Source organism: Desmodus rotundus, chromosome 10, assembly GCF_022682495.2.
Source record: "Desmodus rotundus isolate HL8 chromosome 10, HLdesRot8A.1, whole genome shotgun sequence".
NCBI classification, from domain to species: Eukaryota; Metazoa; Chordata; class Mammalia; order Chiroptera; family Phyllostomidae; genus Desmodus; species Desmodus rotundus.
In genome coordinates, this window is record NC_071396.1 from 2,972,497 (window position 1) to 2,998,319 (window position 25,823).

The 25,823-nt window shown below is 40.7% G+C and overlaps 1 protein-coding gene across 2 annotated transcripts in view; it reads left to right on the forward strand.

Annotated features, from left to right (window-relative positions):
* KCNT2 (potassium sodium-activated channel subfamily T member 2) overlaps positions 1-25,823 on the forward strand; it is a 194,412-nt gene that overhangs the window by 130,446 nt on the left and 38,143 nt on the right. The window contains exons 15-21 of one of the 2 annotated variants that reach the window (XM_024576037.4): positions 10,348-10,497; positions 11,866-12,095; positions 13,895-14,108; positions 16,398-16,503; positions 17,503-17,675; positions 21,927-21,998; positions 25,314-25,448. In XM_024576037.4, the coding sequence (XP_024431805.1) occupies positions 10,348-10,497; positions 11,866-12,095; positions 13,895-14,108; positions 16,398-16,503; positions 17,503-17,675; positions 21,927-21,998; positions 25,314-25,448 (1,080 nt within the window). The remainder of the gene's footprint in view (positions 1-10,347; positions 10,498-11,865; positions 12,096-13,894; positions 14,109-16,397; positions 16,504-17,502; positions 17,676-21,926; positions 21,999-25,313; positions 25,449-25,823) is intronic. The other variant, XM_024576038.4, reaches the window with a different exon arrangement.

The window sequence follows — 25,823 nt, forward strand, 5'->3', positions numbered from 1 at the left end:
TCTGGGTATTGTGGTAATGTTCTTTGTAAAATGAAAATTCACTCATCGACACTCGTATTACCGTATTTCACCATGTATAATGTGCACCACTTTGCTCAATTTTTTGAGGGAAAAATACGAATGAGTATTACACATGGGCAGTGCTAATTCTGTATCTATATAAATGTTTTAATTCTTTTATTTATGCTTATGCATTAAAGTGTAACTCTAGAGAGCAATAATGATATATGTATTCAAAATAATACCCTGGAATATGATCATTGATTTCTAAATACAAATACATAAAAAACTGAATTAAAAAATTAAAATGAAAGATTTTTTTCCTCAACGTTTGAGCCAAAAACATGGATGCGCATTATGCACGACAAAGTACAGGAAGTTTCATCCGTTGTTGTCGAAGTAATTGGTGTCCTTAGAAACACAAGAATATCTTCATTCCTGCTGTTTCCTTAGCTTTCAAAATTTATCCTCCTCTGACCAAATGGCAGGTGTTTGTAAAGTTACAGAGAGATGGTCTTGTCTAACTCTCCATCATGAACATGGTACTTGTACAGATTTAAACATCAGTGACATTTGGGCTTTCTCGAGTGCCTATGTCTCCAGGGATTACCTAACAGATTTGTAAGATCTGCAGCCACAGCAGGAGGGAACATATTAAGCCAAAAAGCAATGTCAGTATTTGTGTGAGTGGCATGTGAATAGTGGTCCTGGTGTTTCATACAGTTGTCCGATTTGTGTTCCCAGGCAGGGTTAGTGGTGCTTTTGGATGGGCAGTGATATATTTTTCTGAAAAATACAATTGCATACTCAAGTAAGAGTGGGGAGCGCTAGTGAAACATTACATTTTTAATGGCTTTTTAGTTGAACTACTTCCACACTTAGAGAAAGTCACACAAGCAGAAACTTGTCCCAGGAGCTCATTTGCACACACCCTTCCCAAGTAAATGCCCCCTGATGTCCACATCTTACACAGTCACAGTGTAGTTATCACAATGAGGGATCTACATTGATTCAGCAATTGGCCATATTAGAATTTTAGGAATTTTCTCCTTAAGTTCCCTTTTCTATACCAGGACTCTCCCATGGCCTTTCCTCTGTGAGCCTACCTCCTTAAGTCTCTTTGGGTGGCAAGCAACTAGAACAGTATTTTCTCATATTTTGAGAAATCTGGGCGCCCTCTGCTTGGGAAGCTTCTAATAGCTCATCATTCCTTATCAAACTAAACTCAAATATGACTGTGTTATTTAAGGGCCTCCCTGCTTTAGTCTTAATTTACTTTTCTGTCCTTATCTCCCATGATGCTCCTGCACATATATAGCATGTTCTTCAAATAACAAGATCCTAAATATAGTTTGTGGTTTCCGCCTCCTACATCTTATTTTAATGTTGTTCTCTCTGCCTTGCATTCATTTCTTCTGCCTTCTCAGAGGATTTTACTAAATCAGATATTTAGTAAAATATTCACCATGGTCCCCTCACAATATTTTAAGCTCTCCAGTATAATGTGATTTTTTACTTTCTATGAATTCACATAAAATTTTATTATATTCTGCCAGAGCCTGTCCTTTTACATATTTATTTTATTCAACCTAGTTGGCTATAATTTCATTCAAGGTAGAGAACAGGTCTTAATCATTCTTACTCCTTCAAGAATGTTTTTCACAGCCTGGATGCTCGCTAAACAGGACTTAAATAAAGGATGTAAAAGATGCATGAAGATGAAGTGATTCCTTGGGGCTCCTGGTTCCAAGCACTTTGTGGTCAGAATGCCCTCATCCACTCTCCCTCATCAACGTCCTCCGAAATGATGACTAAAGAAATAAAACATCATATGCTTCCAACAATGAAGAAGGAGTGGAAGTGGTGACAGGTTCAAAGGAATTTGGAAGATGGAAAGTGGATAAAGGAATGTTTTCTGATGAAGCCCCAGTCCCAGGATATGTTTAGATGAAGTAGAATCTCTGGGTCATAAGGCAATTCAATACTGAATTTTTTGAGGTATCTCCATACTGCTTTCCACAGTGGATGCACGAACCTGCATTCCCACCAACACAAGGGTTCCCCTTTCTCCACATCCTCGCATTTGTTTTTTGTTGATTCATTGATGATGGCCCTTCTGACAGGTGTGGGGTGATATTAGGTAGTGTGCCCCCTCAACCAAGATGGTGGCCGAGTAGGTGGAAGCTACACTAACCTTCTCCCAGGACCAAACTGGAATGCCAACTCCAGAAAATCTTCTTAAAACTTGCAGAAAGGGAGGAGAATCTCAGTACTCTTAACTTCCGAGAAAAGGATTCATTGAACTAGTTTAATTATAAAGAGATTTACCAAGACATATGGATAACTCACAGAACAAGAGAGCCTCCTCTACCTAGGCTAATCTTCCGTGGACATTTCCACCACCACACTGCCCAACTAACCCCATTGTGAACCTCTACACACCCTAGAACCATTGTATCTCTTCAGCCAGACACTGCAACAAAAGCGACTGCCCTTTGCCTGCCTGTTCCTCCTTTAGTGCACTTCTGAAACCAACTGCATTTCTGTGTGGTTGATGGGACCCAGGTCTGATGTCTGCACCAAGGCTGAAAGCAAAGATCCCTGCTTTTGTGGCAAAGATATGAAAAGTCCAGACTTGTTGGGTTTCAACAGGAGACTAGACTAGAAAAAAGCAACATAGGCAATGGGGTGTGGCAAAGGAGGTATCTGTTTTCTCTCCCACCTGGAAAGAAAAGGCAGTTGTAAACTCCAATAAAATTAAAAAGAAATTCGAATAAAGAAAATTAAAATATGTCATAATACTGAACTAAGGCAGTCAGGAAGTAAAGAGCAAAGTTTTTAATTTTCTCTACAATTTTTCCATTGCTCAGGTACCTACAGGAAGGTTATATAGTATAGGACTCCACATAACTCTTAAGTCAACCGTGTTGCAATTATCATAGTAATGTGATCACCGCACACAGGTTTTCTACTTTTTTCTCGGCTTTACTGAGATGTGATGTAAGGTTCATGTGTAAACCTGTTCTCTATTTTTAATCTGAAGTCATTGACTTCCTTATAGCCCATGAACAAAATACAAATATTTACCGTTTCAACAATGTAAAAATAACCTTACAACCAACACCACTTTGGAGTAGAAGCAGAGAGAAGAGGTGGGAGGGAGGATCGCAGCCAATCTCCTCATCTGACACAGGAAAAGTCAAGATTTTATGCCTGTAGTGAGTGGAACAGAGTGTTAGGTGCTAGTTGAAGTTAAAGAGTAACTAGCTAGTCAGCAGACATGAATTTGCAACCTGAGAGTGCTGCTAGCAGTTAGGTTTCCTTTGGCCACCAGCCTGGAGTCAGTATGTTTTCTTCTTTTGAGGTGTTTTCTTTGAATCCGCTGTTCGGTAGACATGCAACACCCAACCCCCCACCGGCCTGCACTTGTCCCTCTGTCTCATCTGGCCTGACTCACCGACTGACTTTGCCAGACCTGCCCTGGGGACCCTGGATTTGGACTCCCAAAGAGGAATTCCGAAGAAACATTTCTAACAGCAATATGATCGTATGCACAGCTCTGTGTCGGGAATCTCTCATAACTCAGAGAAGGTGGTTAATAGATAATGCCTACAGTAATAGAGTAATAAAGTTAGATAACATATTATTAAGAGATGCCTCAGAACTCTTTGAATGCAGCTTAGGATTTAGAAGCATTTGGGGAGGTGCCGAAATTTCAGTGATGAAGGAAGTAACGTGCTAGAAACAGCAGTAAGTGGGATGAAAATACTGTTGAAATCTGACCATTCATTCATTCATTCATTCCCTAAATAAGGATCTCATGTAGCCACACCATGGGAGGCACTGGGATGAGGGTTTAGGAGATGTAATGTGGACACGTGATCTCAAAAGAGGAACATTCAACACAGGTCAGGACACAAGGTAAACGTGGCTCACATCTACATTCGGAACATACTGGGAATTCGCCACCCTAGAGCCACTTTATATGAAGAGAGCATCTTTCAGCGACGGTGAGGCCAGTTTGCGGATCTTGAGAATCAATCAAAGGGCAGCATGAAGGGACGGGGACGAGACTGACTAGTCACATAATTTCCAAAGGCCAAAAAAAATCTTCAACTAATAAAATGTAAATAACAATGAGAAGAGCTTTGGAAACTTCTATATTTCGAACTACTAAGCTTTACGAGATGAAAGGTTCCCGGAGACTTCACCATGATGTTTGAAAGTAAAGAGACAGCACAAAGCAGGTGAGCAGAAAGATGCTAAGTGTGTGCTACTCGGAGACTGAGGGGACAGGGTATTTAGCTTTAAGTTTTTACTAATGCTGAAAGTAGAACCCTAGAAAGCACTGGAATGCGAACTGTTTAATGTAACATTCAAGAGTAGAGAAGGCAGTTTCAATATAGCAAATGAATTTATTTTTTCACCTGATAGTTCAAAAAAATACATAAAAAGATCTTTCCAGAATTTTGTTATTAATTTTTTACGTGTAAAAAAGTAGGCAGCTTCTTGAATTAAGTGAGCACTTCAGAAAGCTGCACTGATGTTTCCCAAGGACAAACTGACTTTAAAGGCAGTGACTATGGGTCTCCTTCACGTGCAAACAGCCTGTCGGGCTTGACGCTTGAGCTCCATTTCAGTTCATGCTGAAGTGTGTCCCTTTCACAAGTGTGATCCTTGTTTGTGTTCACTACTAAGAACGCTTGAAACCCAGGGAATATTTGTCTATTTCCACTTCCCCTGCATTTTCTCATCCTGAGGATGGCGAAAGCTTTCTGGCTCCATCTAGCGGTAGAAAATTGATTCTCATCCTCTATATTTTAATCTTAGGACTCAGATTTCTAGGTTGATCTCTGAAGACATAAAAAGGTGGGGAGGCCCTGCTGTGGAGGAGTAGGAATATATATGTGCCTGAGCCATGCTGTCTGGTGTTTTGTTACTTCTGGAGTTCGTGAATGCTGCTCTTTCTAGATGATTACGTCTGGGTGTCAGTTCTGTCTATGGATGAGCAAGAATACACGTTCCTCCAAAAACGTGGGCTAGCTCTTTGCTTTGCAGCTTTACCTCTTTTGGAAGCTTCGGTAACACTAATATGCCCTCTCCACCCCCTAAATTTCAACTCTGTTTCCAAGGACACAGGCTGCCATTTGTCAAAATCCTTTGACCAGTGGGAACTGTAGCTTCCCGACACTGACAGTAAAGGCAAGATCCCATTGCTATTGAAATATTTTACTTTTTATTTTTAAAGAGTTTATTTATTTATTTTTAGAGAGAAGGGAAGAGAGAGAGATAGAGAGAGAGAAACATCAATGTGTGGTTGCCTCTCATGCGCCCTCCACCGGGGACCTGGCCCACAACCCAGGCATATGCCCTGACTGGGAATCGAACCGGTGACCCTTGGTTCACAGCCCATCCTCAATCTACTGAGCTACACCAACCAGGGCATATTTTACTTTTTAAATAAAGTAAAAGTTTGAGACCATTGGGAGCTAATGCAGTTCATGCATGTTTACAGGGAAGCACGCTGAGAGAACAGGAACAGTGTGCCTGGAACCAAGCTGACATTGCACTGGTGCCTACTAGAGTGAGGAGTGAAATACCGTGGGTCCATTTTTGTTACCTCTAACACTAAAGGTCACTTCTTTTAGACTCCTTAAATCTACTTTTAACCAGTAAAATGAGATAAATACATTTTTAAATCTTCTTTAAAAAGGGATATCGGCAAGGAAATTTTATCTAACTCTTCAAGTATGAGTCTAAGCGACATCCTTTTTCTGAAGCAAGTATTTCTACCTAGTTACACGCAGAGTCTTTACTGCACAGAGAACGGATCTTAAACCGAAGGTTCCTGCCGCAGGCTCTCTTCAGTCCTGCTGGAGTGGAAACAGTTGAGTTTGATGATAAGCAGAGGCGTGTGAACCCAACTAATTTGACAGTCTGTGCCCATTTTGGTGAATCTTAAACGATCGCTTACTGTATGCTCACCTGCGTTATTCGCGACCAAAGAGAACAGAATGGACAGGCCAAACTCCACGTGATCGTTAACATGCAGAGGTGTTTGAATGGACAAGTAGAATGCGGTGAGGCAGGCAGGCTCCCACACACCTCCTTTCACAGCCTCGACCGTGGCGCATCACAATGCCACGGCTGTGTGCTTTCTTTAAATGCAAACCGTGTACTGGACACACCCCTGACACAGGAAAGAGTGTGTAATATAAGACTTTGACTTGTTGCATCTGCAACAGAAAATTCCAGTTAAATCCTTCTTTTCTCCCTCTGCGGGAAAAGCAGAACTACATGGATTCTTTTCCTGCCTTCAGAGGCCTGTATTAAAATGCATTTCTGCAAAGAGCAGACCCAAGAACATCGTCATTAGCAAAAGGTCCCATCCCACTTGGCTGATTCTGAGGCACAGGAAACTGGCATGTGAGTTAATTTGCTCTCTGGCCATAAACACTCATTTGCCTGGAAGGGGTAAGTAATAATGGATTCATGAGGAATGTGCAAATTCCCTTTGGAAGAAAAAGGAAATATTGTTTTCAAAATTGATTTATGCCCCATTCAAAAACTGATGGGAACAAGTGATATTTCTAACCGGGGAACCATAAACGGAACAGAACAAACATACTTTCATTTTTTTGTTATCCAATACTTAAGTATATTGAGGAGGAACTTTTCATGTTGTCCCAGGACGAGTGACTTGAAGCCAAACTGAGGAGAAAGAAGAGTCTTGTACCCCCTTTTCCTAATCTCCCCTCCTTTCTACAGGATGAGAAGATGGGGCTGAGGGAGAGAGCCACACGGAGCTCAGCATCTGCCTCAGCCTCTCACGCCTGCGGGGAGCAGGAAGGGGCAGCCCATTTTCCTGGCAGACATTTTGCTTGTGTAGTTCTCGGTGATTCTATGAACAGGAAGGAGGAAGAATCAGAAAGAGAGAACAGAACCAGAGAGCAGCCTTCCCCCCATGCTTGGATTTCGTGCCCCACAACTAATGGCTTAAAAAGATGTGAGCTGTTTTTCTGGTACCCCATCTAAGGTGTTGGCCCCAAGAAGCTAGAGTCTTCACGGGAAATAAGGCAGTGAGGGTGGAAGATTTTCTGGTAGAATACAGAGAGGGCTGTCCCTTTCTCCCCACGTCTCTGCCAGGCGGCTCCCTGCAGAACCTGCAGGCCCAGGTAGAATTATTTCAGAGAACAGGTGCTTCCCGGGGAGAATAAGGCTGAGCTCGTGAGAGGGGAGTTTCAGACTGGATGGCTCTGAACGTGGTTTGAAAGAAATGATATCTGCCCAGCACGTTGTTACGGGGCCGGGGTTGGAGATTTGTCAGAGGGTGGCAGACAGTGGCAAGGTCTTGGGGACAGTGACAATGGAGCGTGTGATTTCCTTCCTTTAGTAGAGTTTTCTTCCTTTCTCCTAAACAAATTCTCTCTTACTTTTTCTTGCACTTTCTCTCTTCTTATTTCAAATATTCTCCTCACTAAGACATTTGTCGAGGGTTTAAGATGTGGAGGACAGTGGGCATAAGCTTCCTTTTCCACGAGGCTGCCCGTCCAAGTATCCAAGGCTCCTGTGACTATGGAATCGGGCCCACGAATTCTAGGGCATGACCCTCTATTCGGGGGAAATAAAGATTTCAGTGAGATTTTTTCAAGTGTACACTGTTCTTCTGCACTTCATTTATTTCTCCATGGAATATTTTAGTTCCATAGTCCTGTTTTTTATTTTGTTTCATTTCCTACCAATATCTTCACAGACAGATGGGGCTGGCGATTGCTTTGAAAGTAAAGGGAGACGTGGACCTAACCAGGGACGGTTCATTCCCATTCCGTAGGCAGCCGGGAAAGCAGAGCACTTCACGAGGGCATCACACAGGGGACAGACCAGACTGTTACAAGTTAGCTCGCACTTTGAGTAGCAGGAAGGAAGTACACAAGCTGATTATTTCCCCTACGTGTTCATTTCAGTGGGGCAAACAAATATTCAAATTTCATTAAGTGGCTTTCCATAACCTTTACTAAGGTCTCCATTCTGTTCTTTTTGTTCCTGATATCTTTTGTGTTCTTACGGCTGCTGAGGTCAAATTCCTTTTACATTCGTTAATGCTTACGGAACTCAGTGATTCCCCACCCCCCCAATTCTAATGGCAAATTCATCCTAGTGAAAGTAATTGGCCGGACCTAAAAAAATGATTCTGGTGAAGGAAAAAGATATTATATAATTAGAAGAGCAGAACATTTAGTAATTGAGCATGAAGAACATTGCTGGATTGTTCTGTGTTCATTAAACAAAGCATTTGTTAAGCACTCGCTGGTGTCGGAACAAATGTCGGGTCTCAGGGACGGCAGTAAATGAGACACGACCCCTTTCCTCGTGGAGGGCATTCCCTAGGGAGGGTTAATTAGTACCTTTTGGTGTTACAGTGTTGTGGAACGAAGTCTAACGTGGCAAAGCTGAGGAAGTCGTGAGTAACTTGTGGGTCAAAGAATAGATCAGGCCTAAGAGACTGAAGGAGCAGCGTTGGGGAAAGGCCTTGGTGTTTGAGTTTCTCATTCAGGGAAATTACAGGCGGCTCCTGGCTGCAGCCCACGAGAGAAGGAAGGGGGAAGGACCCGATGACTTTGGAGAGACCAGCGCAGCGTGTTCCAAAAGCTTTGCGATGACAGTGACGTTCCCTTCCAAGTTACCCCACCGCGTTCCCATTCCAGAGCCTGGAGTTGGATTTACGATTCTCTCAAGTGGCTTTTGTACCCTTGTGTGACGGTGACGTGAGCCCGTGCTGCCTTTTGGATGTCAGAACAAACCCAGATCGATTACGAGCATCTTCTCTTAAATTCCCAGCTCTTTAAATGGATTCTGTCTTTTCTGAGTTGGCTCGCGCCAAACAGCAACATGGCACATGACAAAGAATTTTATTTGTTATGTTTGTCTGTTTGCCAAGGGAACATTGTCCCCGCTGGTAACAATCATTCTTAGGAAGTGGTTGCTAGGCACAGCCAGATGCACTCGGTCATCGAGTGTCGTATTTTCCTGTCTCCAGAAAGATGGGGTAACGTCACAGAAAGGTACAGGTTTGAAGAGCATGACGGTTCAGCGGGTTGAGTGTGCATCTAGAAGGTGGCTGTAAAACAGCGATGGGAAGACCTGAGGGCAGAGTTACCGTGGAAGCTAACATTTACAGAGTGGTTACTGTGATTCCACATCTGCTCGGTGGGTTATTTCCATTACCTCATTTTACCCAACCCAATGAGGCTGAAAGTGTTTTCCACAGAAGCGGGAAAGAATCACTGAGAAGTTAAATAACTGACAAGATTGCCGCTAGAATTCAGATCAGGCAATCAGACCCCAGAGCTCCTTAAGCACCCCAAAGAGGAAATGAAGGGAAATGAAACACACCTTGAAAATAGATGCTTTAAAAAACTTATCGACACTTTGATAATGTTGATAAGTGTCTTATCTCCCTAGAAATCCTTCGGAGGAAACTCAGGGTTTAAAATGGCTTTTGAAACCCTGCCTACGGTTGGTATGACTCATCTGAGTAGACCCACTCAGAATCTACAGAGATTGTGAAGTATTTGTATGTTTATATATTCATCACTTTTCTTCCTGCATGTGCATTTCTTGTGCTTACCAGAGTTCACAGGCTTTATTCGGCAAAAGTAATTGGAACTGTACAAAATGGGGGAAAAGGGCTATTGGATATTTATAACAAACTTCTCATAGGTTGAATATTTTATGAGCAGACAGGTCCAGAATAAAAGAAACTGCACTTCCTGTTTAAATTTATTTTCTTAATACTTTTGGGATCACTTACTTGTATCACAAAGCAACATATATATATATTTTTAATAGCCATACAATTGGAAGAAAGCCACTAGTATAATATATAGGTAGAAATTAGGAATATATTTTCTATGAATCAAATGGCTAAGTTGACATGTACCCATTAATAATTTTAAAAACCAAGCAAAATCAGCTACAGCTGCCAAGCGGTTTCTGCAAATGAGACAAAGCGGGCTGTGTTGTCGAGTCTATAAGAGCAGTGTTGTCCTTGGCCACGCGTGCCTGACAGACATGCACAGAGACCAAAAGTCAGTTCATGGTCAGAAGAGATGCTTTCATTTACTGGACTGTGCAGAACTCCTACTTTCTAGGAAGCCCCTCTAGGGTGGGGTGCAGGTTTGAACACATCTGGGGTACCTGCATACATAAGGGACGCCCTCACCTGGGCCACCACATAGACACTTGCAGCTGGGACGCCCAGCCTCCCCGAGGCAGCAGCCGTGTTGGAGCCGCATTCACCGTTTTCTTCTGTGTGTGTGTGTGTGTGTGTGTGCACCTGTGCTGCAGGGAAGGCCAGCAGTCCCCGGAGCAGTGGCAGAAGACGTACGGCAGGTGCTCTGGCAACGAGGTGTACCACATCACCCTGGAGGACAGTGCGTTTTTTGCGGAATACGAAGGAAAGAGTTTTACCTACGCCTCTTTCCATGCACACAAAAAGTACGTGTCTGCTTCCAGAGTGGCATTAAAATATGACGCCATCATCGGACCTTTTAAATGTGGTTTTCCAAAATGCAAGTCAGGTCGGTGATCATGAGTGGCAAATATTCTCAACAGCATTATTGAGACATTTGAACTTGAGCCTTCTGGGTGGTCCCCACAAGTTCAGATGACCAGGGGTAGAGTATAATTCAGCAGAAATATTTACTTTAGTAACTTAAATTATCTTCAAAAGATTTTAATCCACTAAGAATTCACAATATGTAAAAATGAATCTTTTTATAGATCTGAATTTTAAACTGTTGATTAAAAATTTAAACAAAGTAATAATAAAAGTTATAAAAACTAGACATTTTTTAAAAAGTTCTTTTGGCAAGGGAAATAGGTTAAAAAAAGATAGTTCCTTCTAATTCGAACACAGAACATTATTTTCTTTTCTTTTTATAAAGTATTTACTTTAGAAATAAAAATATATTTATCAAAATAACATTATCAGTATTATAAGTATAATAATATAACATTTTTAGGATTTGTAATATATCTACTATATTTCAGTAATCCAATATCCAGTGTATTCCACTCTAAGCCTCAATATGATTTTATTTGTATATATATACTTCTGATGCTTAAAAATATTTTAAAGCTTGACTTCTTTGTAATACTGTAAGACATGTTGAAATACAAATATTTAGGACATTTTGTTTTTGCAGCATAATCTGGAAAAGTAGAAATTTTTAGGTGCTGTTTGTTACAGTCAGTGGTTGTTATTTCTCCTAATGAAGCTACACACGTATTCAAGACTATTTGAAATGTTTTTTTCTAATATCTAGAGTAAACCAAATATGGTAGAAACAGAACAAAAATAAATGTAAGGACTCTGATTCTTTCTCATGTGACGCTGGGTAAGTTCCTTCCTCTCCCTCCATTAGGCTAATGGCTCTCAAACTTTTTCAACTGAAGTAAGAAATACTGTTTTACCTTTTTTGACCAAAGTAAGGTGTGAATTTTATGACAAGCTCCAGCACACACACACAAAATTTACACACACTTACTGCCCTTACTACACGGTGTGCACCCTGATGTTGTCTCTTCTCTTTATTCCTCTTCACGTGTATCCATAAACATATGTAATAACCAGCTACATTCGCTTCTCAACACACTAAGGACACAGTTTTCCTTTAAAAAAATGAGAGTCTTAAACTTTCAGGATACTTTCAAGCTTTAAAAGGCTCTGACTTGGGGCTTTACTTTTCACCTGCTTTTTAATAGTTGAGTTATTTTCTGACTTATGCAAACTGAAGAAAACAACACTGAGACCTTTGCTGAATTACAATTCTTAAACTCTTCTATTGTCTTTTTTATGTTAAGGTTTGGTGTCTGCTTGATTGGTGTTAGGAGGGAGGATAATAAAAACATTTTACTGAATCCAGGTCCTCGATACATTATGAATGCTACAGATATCTGTTTTTACATTAATATAACCAAAGAAGAGAATTCGGCATTTAAGCACCAAGACCAACAAAAAAGAAGCAAGTCCTCTCGGTCCTTCTACCACGGACCCTCTCGGCTCCCTGTCCACAGCATCATTGCCAGCATGGGTAAGAGCAAGTGCATCTGAAAAGGCCATTTGTTTCTTCCTAAAGAATAATAAACATAGTTCGATTGTATGAACAGTTCAAGGTCAAATTCAGAATGCACTCGTTTGTGTTGCCAACTTGGTGTAACTAAATATACAGAACACAATTCTAAGCTGTTACATTGGTAAACAAAAAAAAAATTAAGCTAATTCAAAGCTGCCAACAATTGTTTTATATTTCCTGTGAGGATATAAGAACCCGCCAGGTCTGTATTCCATCTGTGAGTACTCCCCCTACACATCAAGAGGCTTTTCCAAATATTCCTTGTTTTTCCTAAAACTCCCCTTCCACTCCTTATCTCATTCTCACCACTCGCCTTGGCTTCTCCGACACGGAAGTTAACTTTTAAGAAAATCCAGACAAGTAATCAGTTCCTTGAAATTTTCCCACAGAACTACCTAAAACCTACACATGTAGTTTCTGTCACAAGAAAAATATGTCCTTTCTTTTTACTCATATTAAGGCCTTTCCATATGCTACAACCCATCTCTCTCTACTTCACGGAACTTCGCTCTTTACTTTAAATTCCTCCTCATTATCTTAACTTCATTATTTTCCCCCCAAACACTGGCAAATTCCTCTCTCCCTCTCTCTCTCTCTGTCTCTCTTCATATTTCCACACACACACACACACACACACACACACACACGCATACACCTTTTGAACCAACATCTTTGTAGATAAATTTCTTGAGACAGTTGCCTTCAGTTGCTGGCTTGAAATCTTATCGTCCCCCCTCGGGCCATTGGGAATATATGAAAGACAGTGAGTAGAATGATGGACCATGGGCCTCGTTTAGGGAAGAAAGTGAAAGACATCCGTTGGTTGAAGGAGACTGAAAAGTAGTGAATTGATTGATTATAATTCCATCTGGAAAGACAGCAGGTGAAGGTGTCAGAGAAAGAGAGGCCCGACACAGAGATGAGCGGTAGTTAAGGAGTATTTACAAAACCTAGGCTATGACCTTGAGTGGGAAGGGCCTTAAGCTATTTAGATTTGCTGTTCCTACTTCCTCCAGGTTTCCCCTTGGCTGCCGTGCTCATCACTGTCTGTCAGCTGACCCCAGGGACAAGTTCCTTTCTCTCCCTGTCCCCAGCCCCACTGTTCTTTATCACATCATTCTGCGTGCTTTCTGTGTGGTATGTGTCATCACCTAAAATGACTTTTCTCATTTATTTGGCTACTTGATTATTTTAAAGATAAATCCATATATTTAGAAACCTTGTCTGTCTTCCCAGCGAATCTCAAGTTCCTAGAATTGTGCTTGTCACCTAGTAGGTACTCAGTAGATATGTGTTTTATAAATGTAAAATACAAATGGTTCCAATATAAAAAGTGGTTGCACGTAAGTAAGAGAAAGATACGTCACCAAAATAGAGGGGAGGATAATACAATAAGACATCCACAGAATTGCCATAGCCAAGAATATTTTGTTAATTTTATATCAATGTGTATTGAAACAAGTGATATATATATATATTTTACTTTAAATCCCTAAGCATTTCCGCATTTCCCAGTTCTTACATTTTGGGCTATAGAGCCAGACTCAGCAAATAAACTTTGACACAGATACAGTATTGTTAGTCCAAGCGGGCACAAATGCCCACGGGAAAAAGATGTAAGTAACCTTTGAGATGAAAGGGGAAACGAGACTTCCTTGTTATACTGATCGTCCTTCATTTCACTTTGATCTTTAAATGATGGGCACGTCACGACAGCGGCAGGTGCGCTGATGGCTTTTCCTGTCTCGTTGTATCAGGTACTGTTGCTATAGACCTGCAAGACACGAGCTGTCGATCGGCCAGTGGCCCTACCCTGGCCCTTCCTACAGAAGGGATCAAAGAGATCAGAAGACCCAGCATCGCGCCTGTTCTGGAGGTTGCAGACACATCATCCATCCAAACCTGTGATCTTCTCAGCGACCAATCAGAAGACGAAAATGCGCCAGATGACAAAATGTCCTCAAACTTAGAGTACGTTTAGACACTCTCAGATTTCCTGGGATCTGTGCTTGCCTTGGGGACTCTGATCATCCCAGAGTCAACCCTAGAATTGGTCCTCTACATTTCTGCCAAAACAGCCTTCCCACCAGGCAGTGGCTCTCTTCACTGTCAAGTATTCCAAGCCCTCGGATTTCCAATTTCTACATACAGGGAGAGGCAAAAGTAGGTTTACAGTGTTGAGTACTCGAAACACAGTTTATTCTTGTATTATTATTTATTAATGACTGTATTATATTTCATATGAACAACTGTAAACCCACTTTTGCCCCACTCTGGATATTTCCAGGCAGTTTTCTCTGACACACCCTTTATCCTTAAAGAAAAATGTACACAAATCAGTATTTGCATGATAGAAGCTGCATTTTTGTAATTGTTGGTTTGGGTTAAGTTATATTGTCCCTTTACCTTTGATTTAGTTTCTTCCATGTCCACGTTGAAGTTCAGTCAATTAGGCAGTAAAGAGCTTCCTCCATCACACATCCCTTCTTATCTCCGTGTGCAGCAGTTTTTCGAGTAATTTGCAGCGATAACATTTTGAATAGATGAATAAATGCTCTTGGTCTCTTAGCTTCCACAGTAAACAGTAGCGACGTACATGCTGTCAACCACGTTTAGCTTTCAGTGGAGTTCATTTACTTGTCATATTCCCACGTTGTATTTCTCTTTCGTGAGCAAAGCGCAGCGGTCAGCAGCCTTGACGGGGAGTTGGAAACCATTGGTCTTCCATCTCAGATCCCCTTTATGGGGCTTTGTGAGAGTGAGTTTGACCAAACAGTCTGACCCCCGGTGTCTTTCCCTGCAAACTGCGTATGCTTCTACGTGATGCCTCCTAACATTCACGTGAAGACTGGGATCCTACAGAAAATGTGCTTACGATGATGCTTTCTGTGCAGAGTAAGCATTCAGTGAGTGTTGACTACAGGGGGCACTGTGAGCAGTGGCACTATTCAAGTGCTTCTCCCGACATTTTTCATAAAGCAGGCAGTCAGTTAATGTTGGATTCAACCAGAATTAACTAAACTATAATTGAAACTTGGAAAAAACCTTCTTTTAGTCCTTCACATTTTTTATGATTTATTCCATGGAACTTGGAAGTAGCCACAGAACACAACAGGCCACTGTAAGAAATCAAAAGTGCTCCAATGTGTGTATGAGATATCTTGCTAGAAACTAAGAGAGGTTTGATCCCCAGGGTATTGCTAGCAGTGATGTGGCGGGCTGTGGTGGAAATTATTTCTTTATGCAAACTTCTGAAAGGATGAAGAGGTACAACTGTTTTATTTCTAGAAAATAAAGAAGAAGTGATAGTGAGAATTCTCAACTTTTAAATTTGCAAAATGTGCTCCTTGGTACCTCCTAGCGAATGATGTCAGGAAATAGTTTCAACTAGATTGGAAATTTTTTGGATTAGAAGGTAAATATTTCATCAAAAAAAAAACAAGGAGAGCTTATTCATATTGAATACAGGAATTTTGCTTCCAGCACATTTCCTTTTATTTCCTAATTTTCATCCCTGCTGGTACTTTTTGACGGTCTCCGTCTGAAAATTAGCACAGCCAAAGCGTGCAGGAGGCTCTTTTTCTAAGTCAGCAAACTGAATATCCTTGACAGTACTTTAAGCGTGATTCTAGCAAAACCTCTTTTGGGTGGGTGTTTAATTCAATAATTAATTCAATATTTACTCCTTGTTAGTAATGCATCCGTAACTAGTGAATATTGATAGAGTGATCACGATAGTGGATTTTGCTTTAAATATGTTCTGTAAAAATTAACATTACTATTTTTAACATTACAATCTCTCTAAAGCTTTTACACTGAGGACTGGCAAACGTCTTTTGTAAAGAGCAGTAAATATTTCAGACTTTTTGTACCATGTGGTCTTTGCTGCAACTACTCATGTTTGTTTAGAAATGTGAATGCACCCGGGGAAAATATGATAAATGAAGAGCTTGGCTGTGTTCTAAAACACTTGTAGATACCAACATGTGAATTTCACATATCATGTGATTTGAAATAGTATTCTTCTTTTGATATTTTCCAACCATTTAAACCTATAAAAACTACTTTTAATTCACAAAACCAGGCAATGGGCCCTAATCTGCCTCACCCCATTCTAAATCTACTTCCTTATCAAAATGTAGCTACAACATAACATCACTGTATCTAGCTTTACCAAAATAGAGGACCGTAGCTGTGACGTAATCATCCAACTCTGCCCATGCTACTCAAGGTGACGCAGAATTTCATATTGCTTTGCAGATATGCTAAAGGCTACCCACCCTACTCTCCCTACATAGGAAGTTCGCCCACGTTTTGCCATCTCCTTCATGAAAAAGTGCCATTTTGCTGCTTGAGACTAGACAAGGTAAGCCTTTGCTACTGTCATATTCTGCAAATTTAAATTATGCTATTTTGGTGTGGCTCAGTGGATTAAGTGCTGGCCTGCAAACCAAAGGGTCACAGGTTCGATTCCCAGTCAGGGCACATGCCTGGGTTAGGGGCCAGGTCCCCAGTAGGGGGTGCTCGAGAGGCAACTACACACTGCCGTTTCTCTCCCTTTCTTCCTCCCTTTCCCCTCTCTAAAAATAAAATATTTTTTTAAATTACACTATTCTGTACTTACATACATTCAAATCAATTTTATAGTCTATTATATATGAAATAAATTTGTACAGAGTAAACTAGCTTCAAACATATTATCTTTGCACATGTAAGTGTAATACATAACATGGTGAGTTTTACTTTCTTCACTGCGCAAAGATTATCCAACTGCTTTGTCTCTCTGTGAAATTACCCAATGAGTCACAGAGGCGCCCCGCTCTCAAACCTGTGAGCTCTCATTTCCAACAACCACAAAATCCCTTCCGGTATTCTGTGCTGGAAATGTTCAGGGTTCTAAACTTCTAATACCACTTTATTTATGGAAGTCAAAGTCACAGGTATGTCACTTTTTCTAGCTTTACTGAAGCACTACTGACATGTAGAAGCTGTATATGTCTGCAGTATGTAACATGATGCTTTCATATACACAAACCTTGAGATACTTTTTAAATGGAGACATCCACACGTCACCTAGCAACAAGTTCACTTTACAGTAGAACATGGCACACACACATGCTGCCGACTCTTCCTTCGCCCACATTAGGCTACATATTTGCCATTGATTTGTCCGATCGCGCACATCATTGCCTAAAACACGCTGGAGCAGTGGACGTAGGAAAATGTAACTATTTTCAAATCTGTTAGGAAATAAAGAATGTACTAGGTTAGAATAATTTTTCATATCCATATATCGTAATTTTTTTTCACCAAATTTTAGTGGGGTATAAACATGGCATTTCTTTGTATCATTTTTCTTCTTTAGAGTTGTCAGCATAACTACTATGAAGATGCAAAAGCCTATGGATTCAAAAATAAACTAATTATAGTTGCAGCTGAAACGGCTGGAAATGGCTTGTATAATTTTATTGTTCCTCTCAGGGCATATTATAGACCAAAGAAAGAACTCAATCCCATTGTGCTGCTATTGGATAACCCGTAAGTATATTTACAAGTAAATAACACAAACAGGATGAATAGTGTTTAATATTATATCAAAAATAATTTGTTTGCATTTGCTTATAATATTTTAAATCAGACACATTATGGCGCGTGATTCATTGGGTGATGTATTCTGGGCTGTGGTACAAGTTAATCACCGAATTTGGTTGTATTTCACAAATATGACTTAAAACATTACTGGAATAGCCTGAGCTTTTTGGTTGGAACTATTTTGCAAGTAGTCATCACTCCATACCAGTGGGACATATGCCACCAAAGTAATTACAGTTATTTTCCTCAAATTAATCAACTAGACTGGAAGAGCTCTGCCCAAACGGGATGCCTCGCTGTCTTTCTAAAGAACCATTAATTATCAGAGAAGCACATTAATGATCCGTTTTCTGTTGTGTCATGAGTTATGATGATTCTTCCACTGTTAGAAGGATACATTTGATAATATAACATGCATAAGGAATGCTTTACCCTGCTCATTAACTTTGAAAATGTTGGGTTGATATACTCTTGTGAAATTAGACTATGCAAGCATTTCAAAATCCTTAGGCAGATATAAATACAGGTCACTGACTGCTATTATCAAACTTACTGCATCCTAAAATTATAATATTCCTCTCTGACTGACAATTAGCAGCAGATGGTCTTTAGATCAATACCACAGTTTAGGGTCCTCCAACTCTCTTCTTAAATTCCAAAGGGATGCAAATTGCAGGATAAGCTGAATGAGGCCAGAATCTGTTGGCTTGTCTCTGCCTTTAAAATTCATCAAATGAAATTTCTCAAAACAGAGCTATCTCCCCGACATGTGACAACTTCATGGTTTTGTCTATTCTGAATATATCAGTATCAAGGTATTTACCGATGCGTCTTGTTTTAGCATCATTATTACAGTGATGCTCAACTCTGAAAACTGAACACACTTCTAGAGAGTTTAGTGTAGTTATTTTCACGTACAATGATTCAATGGCTTTTTGATACAATGGTGGCAGCCTAGCACAGATGAGGTCAGTTTAGGGCAGGTGTGGGGGAACAGAAACTTGGACCTAACGTCAGAAGAAATAGAAGCTTATTCATTTCATACAAATCTTAGGAGCCTAAGAGGTGGGTTGCGAGGTGGCCACAGCGATAGAGTGGTTGGAAATCCCGCCAAGGCCCTTGACTGGACGCTAATTCTGGGACTCCTGTGGTGGAGAGTGCCAAGGGACTGGCTGAACTGTCACGCAGAGATGCCCATTTGACTATGGGAATTCAAATGTGTCATTTTAGCTCTTTTTTGCTTAAGTTGTGCCACTCCCTGAGTGACAGGATTGAAGACAGGGACATTTGCAAACTGACTGCCACGGAGCACTCCCTTCTGATGTGGCTTGGACCAAAGTGGGCTAACTCAGGCCCCAGGATACAGAAGGAAGAGACTTGGAAAGAGAGAAGCGTTTCTGTGCTTATAGCATCCCTGTGGTAAAGGATAAAAGCATTCCTTTCCCCACTGACCTGTGTATCTCCTATCTGCATTCCTGGACCCAATTTCAATGTATGTTGGGGGTGGGCATCCCCCATGCCTCCCAACAAGCAATGCTCACTGGGGACAGCAGCCGGGGGTCCTACAATTCAACCCAATTCTGACACTAGCTACCCAGAGACATTATTAGCTCTCACAGGATAAGGGCTCAATCCTATCAGAATGTCCCCCACCCCCTGCTTTAGAAGCCAATTGCAAGTTGCAAGCCCAGGTCAATTCTAGAATTAGAACCTTCTAGGCCATTCATAGTTCATTGTTATTTTATCTATATGATATTATTAACTTATAGGTTTTTGATATATGCAAAAAAAAATACATGGTCAGTTCTTTTTAGAAACCAGAATTGTATTTTAACTTTGGGTTATTTTGCATGAGAAATTTCCTTTGCTTCTCTAATGACTTAACATTTTGCAATCCAACTGTTCCCATGATGTTGGCTGTTAGAGGATTTTTGTGGGTGTTTTTTTCCCAGAGGGTATAACTTGCATGTTGTAAAGTTTATTAGCTTCTGAGTACTTCCCGAAAGTGCTATCTAGTATTTCTATTTGCTGCCCTCTGTTCCTTTGATCAAAGACGAGGAAACAGAAACTACACACCACTAAGTCACGTTCCAGGAAGTTTTATGGAACCCTTTCTCCAAGAAGGCGATCCGGTCGCTCCGCTGGGGCCAGTGTTTTGCAGTGTAGCCCACGCTACTGCTAAGAAATATTGAATGGATGCTTAATTCTAAAAAGGTTTCCATGTTTTAATAATTTGTACCCTAATGATTGTCCACAATATACATATTAGTTAGCTTAGTGGGATTGGACTTTATTTTAAACTCACGAGTACTGATGAAAATAATTCGCAGTACATGGCTATCTAGGAAATTTATTTGAAAGATCAATTAATTCAATATAACAGAAATAGCAACCGATTTAAAATCCCGGTAAGTATGGGATTTGAATATATGAATTACATTTGTAATATTCCCATGCAACATGTCAAAATATGTGTTCACCCTGTTTTCAAGCAGAAAGCCTTCCGGATCTCTTACGGTAATTAAATAAAACCAGCCCCACGGGAAAACGCCTCGCTCTCGACACTGGTTCCTTAGAGCCAGTCTGGTGGGCCCTTCGCTGTGTTTGGTCTGTTGTTGTGCCGTGACGATTTCAAGGATGATTACTACCCAGACCTTGAAGGTCATCTGGTCATCTGACCACAGCATCTCAGGAGAAATGAGAAAGAGAGCGAAGAGCTTTGGAACATGCGACCCAAAGCAAAGCAAAGTTGAAGTGCAAGGGCTAGGCGCCTGTCCCTCATTTTTACAGCATCTGGGCCACACTGGCCCTTTGTTGAATCAGTCTCCTTTTCCCAGAGAGAGTCAAGCAAACGCCACTCTGCTGGTCTCAAAAGTCACGGTAAAGTGTCTGGCAGGCCAGCGTTCTCCGTAAAGGCACCCGCACTCTGGCCTCATAGAGATGGGAAACTAGGTCTAAGCCGAACCTCTCGATAGGCCTGTTGTAGCTTATCAATTTCCTCTCTACGCCCCAATTTTCTCGTTCATAAAATGAGTACAACATTTATCTTAACATTAGTGCGAAACTGGACTCATAAAAATCAGTCAGGAAGTGACTGTTTCCCTCTCTTCCACCACTCAAGAAATCAGCTCTGTCAGGGCTCTAACTACTGGGTGGGTTGGGGTGCACACCCAATACCCGGGAAACGGGAAATTTAGTTCAAGTAGTGGAAGTATAACTAAGATGCTTTTAGGGAAGAAATAACCTACTTAACAGTGACATTATGAAATGCTGACAAAATAAACTGTCTCACTGCCTTCATTTCTTGAGTTTGAAATAAAGATATTAAGTTTATTATAGTAATTCATAAAGTGGAAAAATAATGATCTTCAAATTTTCAAATCTGTGCAAATTCACAAACCTTTTCACTTCCTAGTAATAACTAGCTAATTGATATTTGCATATAGTAGCAATAATGAAAGATTTTTGTGAGGACATGATGCTTTTGACTAGTGAGTAGTCCTCTTTTTTTAAAGATGACCAGAGTTCAGACTTTGACTAGTGCTGTGCACCTTTTATTTCTGTAACTAATATCAATTATTTTCTACTTGTTGAATATTTATTTTTTATTACTAGTTAATTGCGGCATGTTTTGCTCAACAATACGTATTGAGAAATTCAATAATTCAAAGGTTAAATTACTTTTATTTTGATTTTTTACAATGCATATACTCCATAGGTACATACACTATATTTATTTATTGATCTGTTGATGTATTAAGGGGTATAATTCTGTATATTCCTTCGAGAAACTTGTTCTCAGTAGGCAGGCTAATCTAGTTCCTGTGGATCAACTAAGAAAAAATCTTACTCGTTTCTCATTTTACAAGGCCTCCTCTGCATGAATAATTTTTAAATTCCCTGACAAGACTTTTTAGTCAAAATTAAGAGTATCGGTTCAGTACTTTTGTAGCATATGCCATAATGTCTCTGATTTGCAAAGCTGAAAACTTGTTTTTATAACTCCGAGTTCACTGTATTATTCATGACAAGTACAAACGATGCTTTCTAATTAATGTTAAGAACAAAAAAGCACCTGCATTAATCTTGCCAACAGTATGTAGTTCTGGAAATGCAAACTCAGTCGACTTCCTTTCCCTGCAAGTGTTGCCGCCGTGGTGACTTTGTGTTTCATTTTGTAACCCGTCCGCCGCTTAGGCCGGATATACACTTTCTGGACGCAATCTGTTGGTTTCCCATGGTTTACTACATGGTGGGCTCTATTGACAAGTAGGTGACGACGTCTGTCATGCTAACAAGTGTGTGTCCTGTGGCCCGTCCCTGCGCTGTGCCCCGCATTGCATGATCAGTGGCATGGCTGTTCTAGCTCTGCACGAGTGGTGTGATCTGCATGTAGAGTGTGTCGTGCTGTGCTGTAGGCATCTTGCATTCAAACTTCCTAAGCAGTAATCTGCGGTGCAATCAAAGCAAATTCTGCTGCATGTCGTTTTTGTCAATTTTGTCCAGTTGCTAAAGCTATTTCAGTTTTGTATCGTCTACAGCAATAACGTTACTACTTTTGGCATCTGGTAGAGAAAAGGCTACAGCTTCAGCATGGTAATGCACTGGTACCATGATCCTAACTTCAGGGATCCTTCCCTATAATTCAGAAACGCTCATCTCAAGTCAGGGTTATAACATGGAGCCTTCCCTCAAGACTTTAGGAACATATATCAGAGTTCGCAATTTCTACAAATTTGTTAATTAAAAGGTAAAATGTGTGCGATGGTTTAGTATTAAAATACAGATTCCTTTATATGCATGGACATGTCATTATAAAAATGTAAGTGCTAAAAGATCATAAAACTAATATGCTTATAAAATGTTAACTTTTTATTTTAAACAATGCCAGCCAGAGCCTTCAAAATAAAATGTTTAACCTTACCAATTGAGAACTTTCATGCTGACATTTCAGCCTGTAGATCTTGAGAGAACAGAGTTCTGTAACTCGGACAGTGTTTTGGCTGTGGGTGCATCCAAGACCAAACAGACTGACGTATAATCAGGCTCCATTCTACGCTACAATTTACATCCTCACTGGTCATAATAGTAACCAGCTAACTGCAATGTGGTTAGATATGTAAAGATGACTTAAATTTATGAAAGAGAACGTAATCCATATTTAATCAGTAGGAATGTTTCTTTGAAATGATAGTATCCAATTAAAATTCATTAGGGAAACAGGATATTTAAAAGATAAGGAATGAATCTCCCGCCTGTCTTTGCCTATGTAAAGTACGAAATGAATTCGCCCTCTGTAGCAGTGTGTCTGGCGAAGGGAGAACCTGAGCGCATCTCACGCCCACTGAAAGGATTGACTACAGGTCGATAATTGTTGAAGCGGGGTGACTGGTAGGTACGGGAGGGTTCACTATTCTCTTTTGTTCCTGTTCGAAATCTTTCTTGAAAACCCCTTTGAATTAGAACACACTCACAACCACTCCCTCATACTCTAACAGTCACATTGTAGTTCCCCCTGAAAGTTTGAGAAGGCGAAAAAGGGAATCGTGGCCAATTACATCCTCTCTAACTTTTTTCCATCCCTGTTGACTTTTTTCTTGCGCTGCCATCTGTTGGCCAAACTGTGTAAAGCAACCATGCTAAAGATACATTGGTCAGTTGTGGGAGAAAGGGTGATATAGTTACAGTGATAAGAATATACTGGCAGCCTAATAAAAAAAGGAAAAGAATATAATGCAATATTAAATGAATTTAAATATAATAAAGTTAAAACACAAAGAATAAAAATGTTTCCCCAGGGTTCACATATGCCATTCCAATTGGTTAAACATATTTTCCATAGACTTAAACTCATATTTAATAATAATTACTAATATCACTTGCCAAGATTATATGTGAACAACATCAGCCAGTACTCTAGGTATAGAGTTAGCTGATACCTTAAGGGATTAGCTGTCCAGTACAGGTACTCTCATAGAGGATTTTTTGTCAAATTTCAATTTCTTTGATTTAGTGCTGATGAAGTAGTCATCTTTCCTACTATAACTTTTATCTGTACATCTTTTTCTAGGCAAGCTTACCTTCTACTGCCTATGTTTCCCTTCTCCTATATCTTTAAGTATAATGGACAGATTTTTATTTTTAATGGTAGAGACACGATGTTAGGAGCTCAAATATCAAAAAGTGATTTAAAATTATAATAAGGTGGGTTGAAGGCACATGACTGAGGCAATAATTTTCATGGTCCCTGAGGGACCATATCACATTCATGTTCCACCTACTTCTTTCTTTATTTATGCATTTCAATAGCTGTAAGCACTGCTACGATGGATTTCCCAGATGAAAGGAACATCAAGTAAAGCATGCCTGAGGACTTAACTCAGTCCCCATACTGATTGGATGGCCCTTCTCTGCATAGGACATTTATTTGGAATAACATTCTGTCTCCACAGTTGTAGTCATAAAATCTCTGCCACAGACCCCTGTCCCTGACTCAGGTGCAGTATTTTTCCCGGACTCCTCCTGGGGATCTTGGACTCGGAGCCTGAGTGGTGCTCTCTTGCCTTCTAACAGAGTAAGAAACCCTGCCTCCTGCCTCCCACGGGAGGAGGCTAACCAGCGCCTCCAGCTGGTCAATTCAGTCAGCACTTGGAAAAGGTCTTCAGGCAACTCTCCCTTTCAAGAATCTCAAAGGAACTACTGCTCTTCAGGGTTTACACCTCCTGCCTTAAATCGGAAGCTGTGGGAACCAGTCACCCCATCCTCATCTGTCTTTGATCACCTCTATACCTAGAACTACACTACACTCATTCAAGTTTACTCTTATCCGATTCAGACCTACTCTTCCAGTCTGTAGGAAGCAGAGGCAACGAGAGAGTGGTTTCCTTGTTTCTGCTCTAATAGCAACACTTTCTTTTCATTCAGTAACAGGCGAACTTCTCAGTGATACAGGCTATCATGACCGACAGGAACTTGTATGCTAGGGTAGCACAGTCACTTAGCACAACCAAGGATATCAGGCTATTCAGTCACTTACTCAAAAACTTGAGGCTAACTAAACGGTAGGCTTGAATACCACTGATATTTATATGTCATACAAGTTCCTGGCAGGGAAGAGCCAATCTGTAACACAGAGCTTTACAGAAAGAAATAATAGAAATTCTAAAATAAACATCATGGTTTTATGTATCTTTATAAGGTACGATCATCCCAATTAACATAAGCATTCATTTTTACTCTTACCAAAAGCACCTTAGGGATTAAAAAAATGGGTAAATGTTTTGGAAATAGCATGCTAACTGTAAAACATACTTCTCACATGTTGGTACAACGTTTTATTAAAATAATTAATAAGTATTATTAAATGCATATGCATGGACAGGGTCGAGATCTAATAAAATATAAAGAGCTCCAGAAATACCCATTACCTCCCATTGGTAGAGAACACGGTCTGATAGTTCCGCCAGGGCATGTGTCCATGAAAGCCACGGGCTAGGGCGCAGGGGGCCGCGCATCTGAACACCAACCCGCTCTAGCCCTGTGCTTTGCTGAAAGTGCCTTTTTCTCTGCCGCTTTCCCTCCAAGCCTGGACGACTTGCTCAGGTGTGGAGTGACGTTCGCGGCGAACATGGTGGTGGTGGACAAGGAGAGCACCATGAGTGCCGAGGAGGACTACATGGCCGATGCCAAGACCATCGTCAACGTGCAGACCCTGTTCAGGTACCGACAGTCTGGCCCGCCCAGCCCTGCCCTTCCCTGCCCCCTCAACAGCAGGTGTAAGAGGGGACACGGGGCACTTACACTGACGTCACCTCCATTCATTGGATCCTAACACAAATATTTATATAGTGCCCACTGGTTGACTGGTACTGCGCGAGGCTAAATTTCTGGACCAGGTCAGGGATTCTTTGAAAAATAAGTGGAACGATAAATCTGCTTTCTTGTATAGTTTGGCCAGGACAGTGTCTAAAAAAGCATGTGCGGCAGCAGTCAGGATTCATGGTGGACGCTGCGCGTTCTCCTGTTGGTTTTACTCGAAGCAGTGGCCCAGGGTGCGCATTTACATCCTGGGTGAAAGGTCACCCAGGCAGTGAG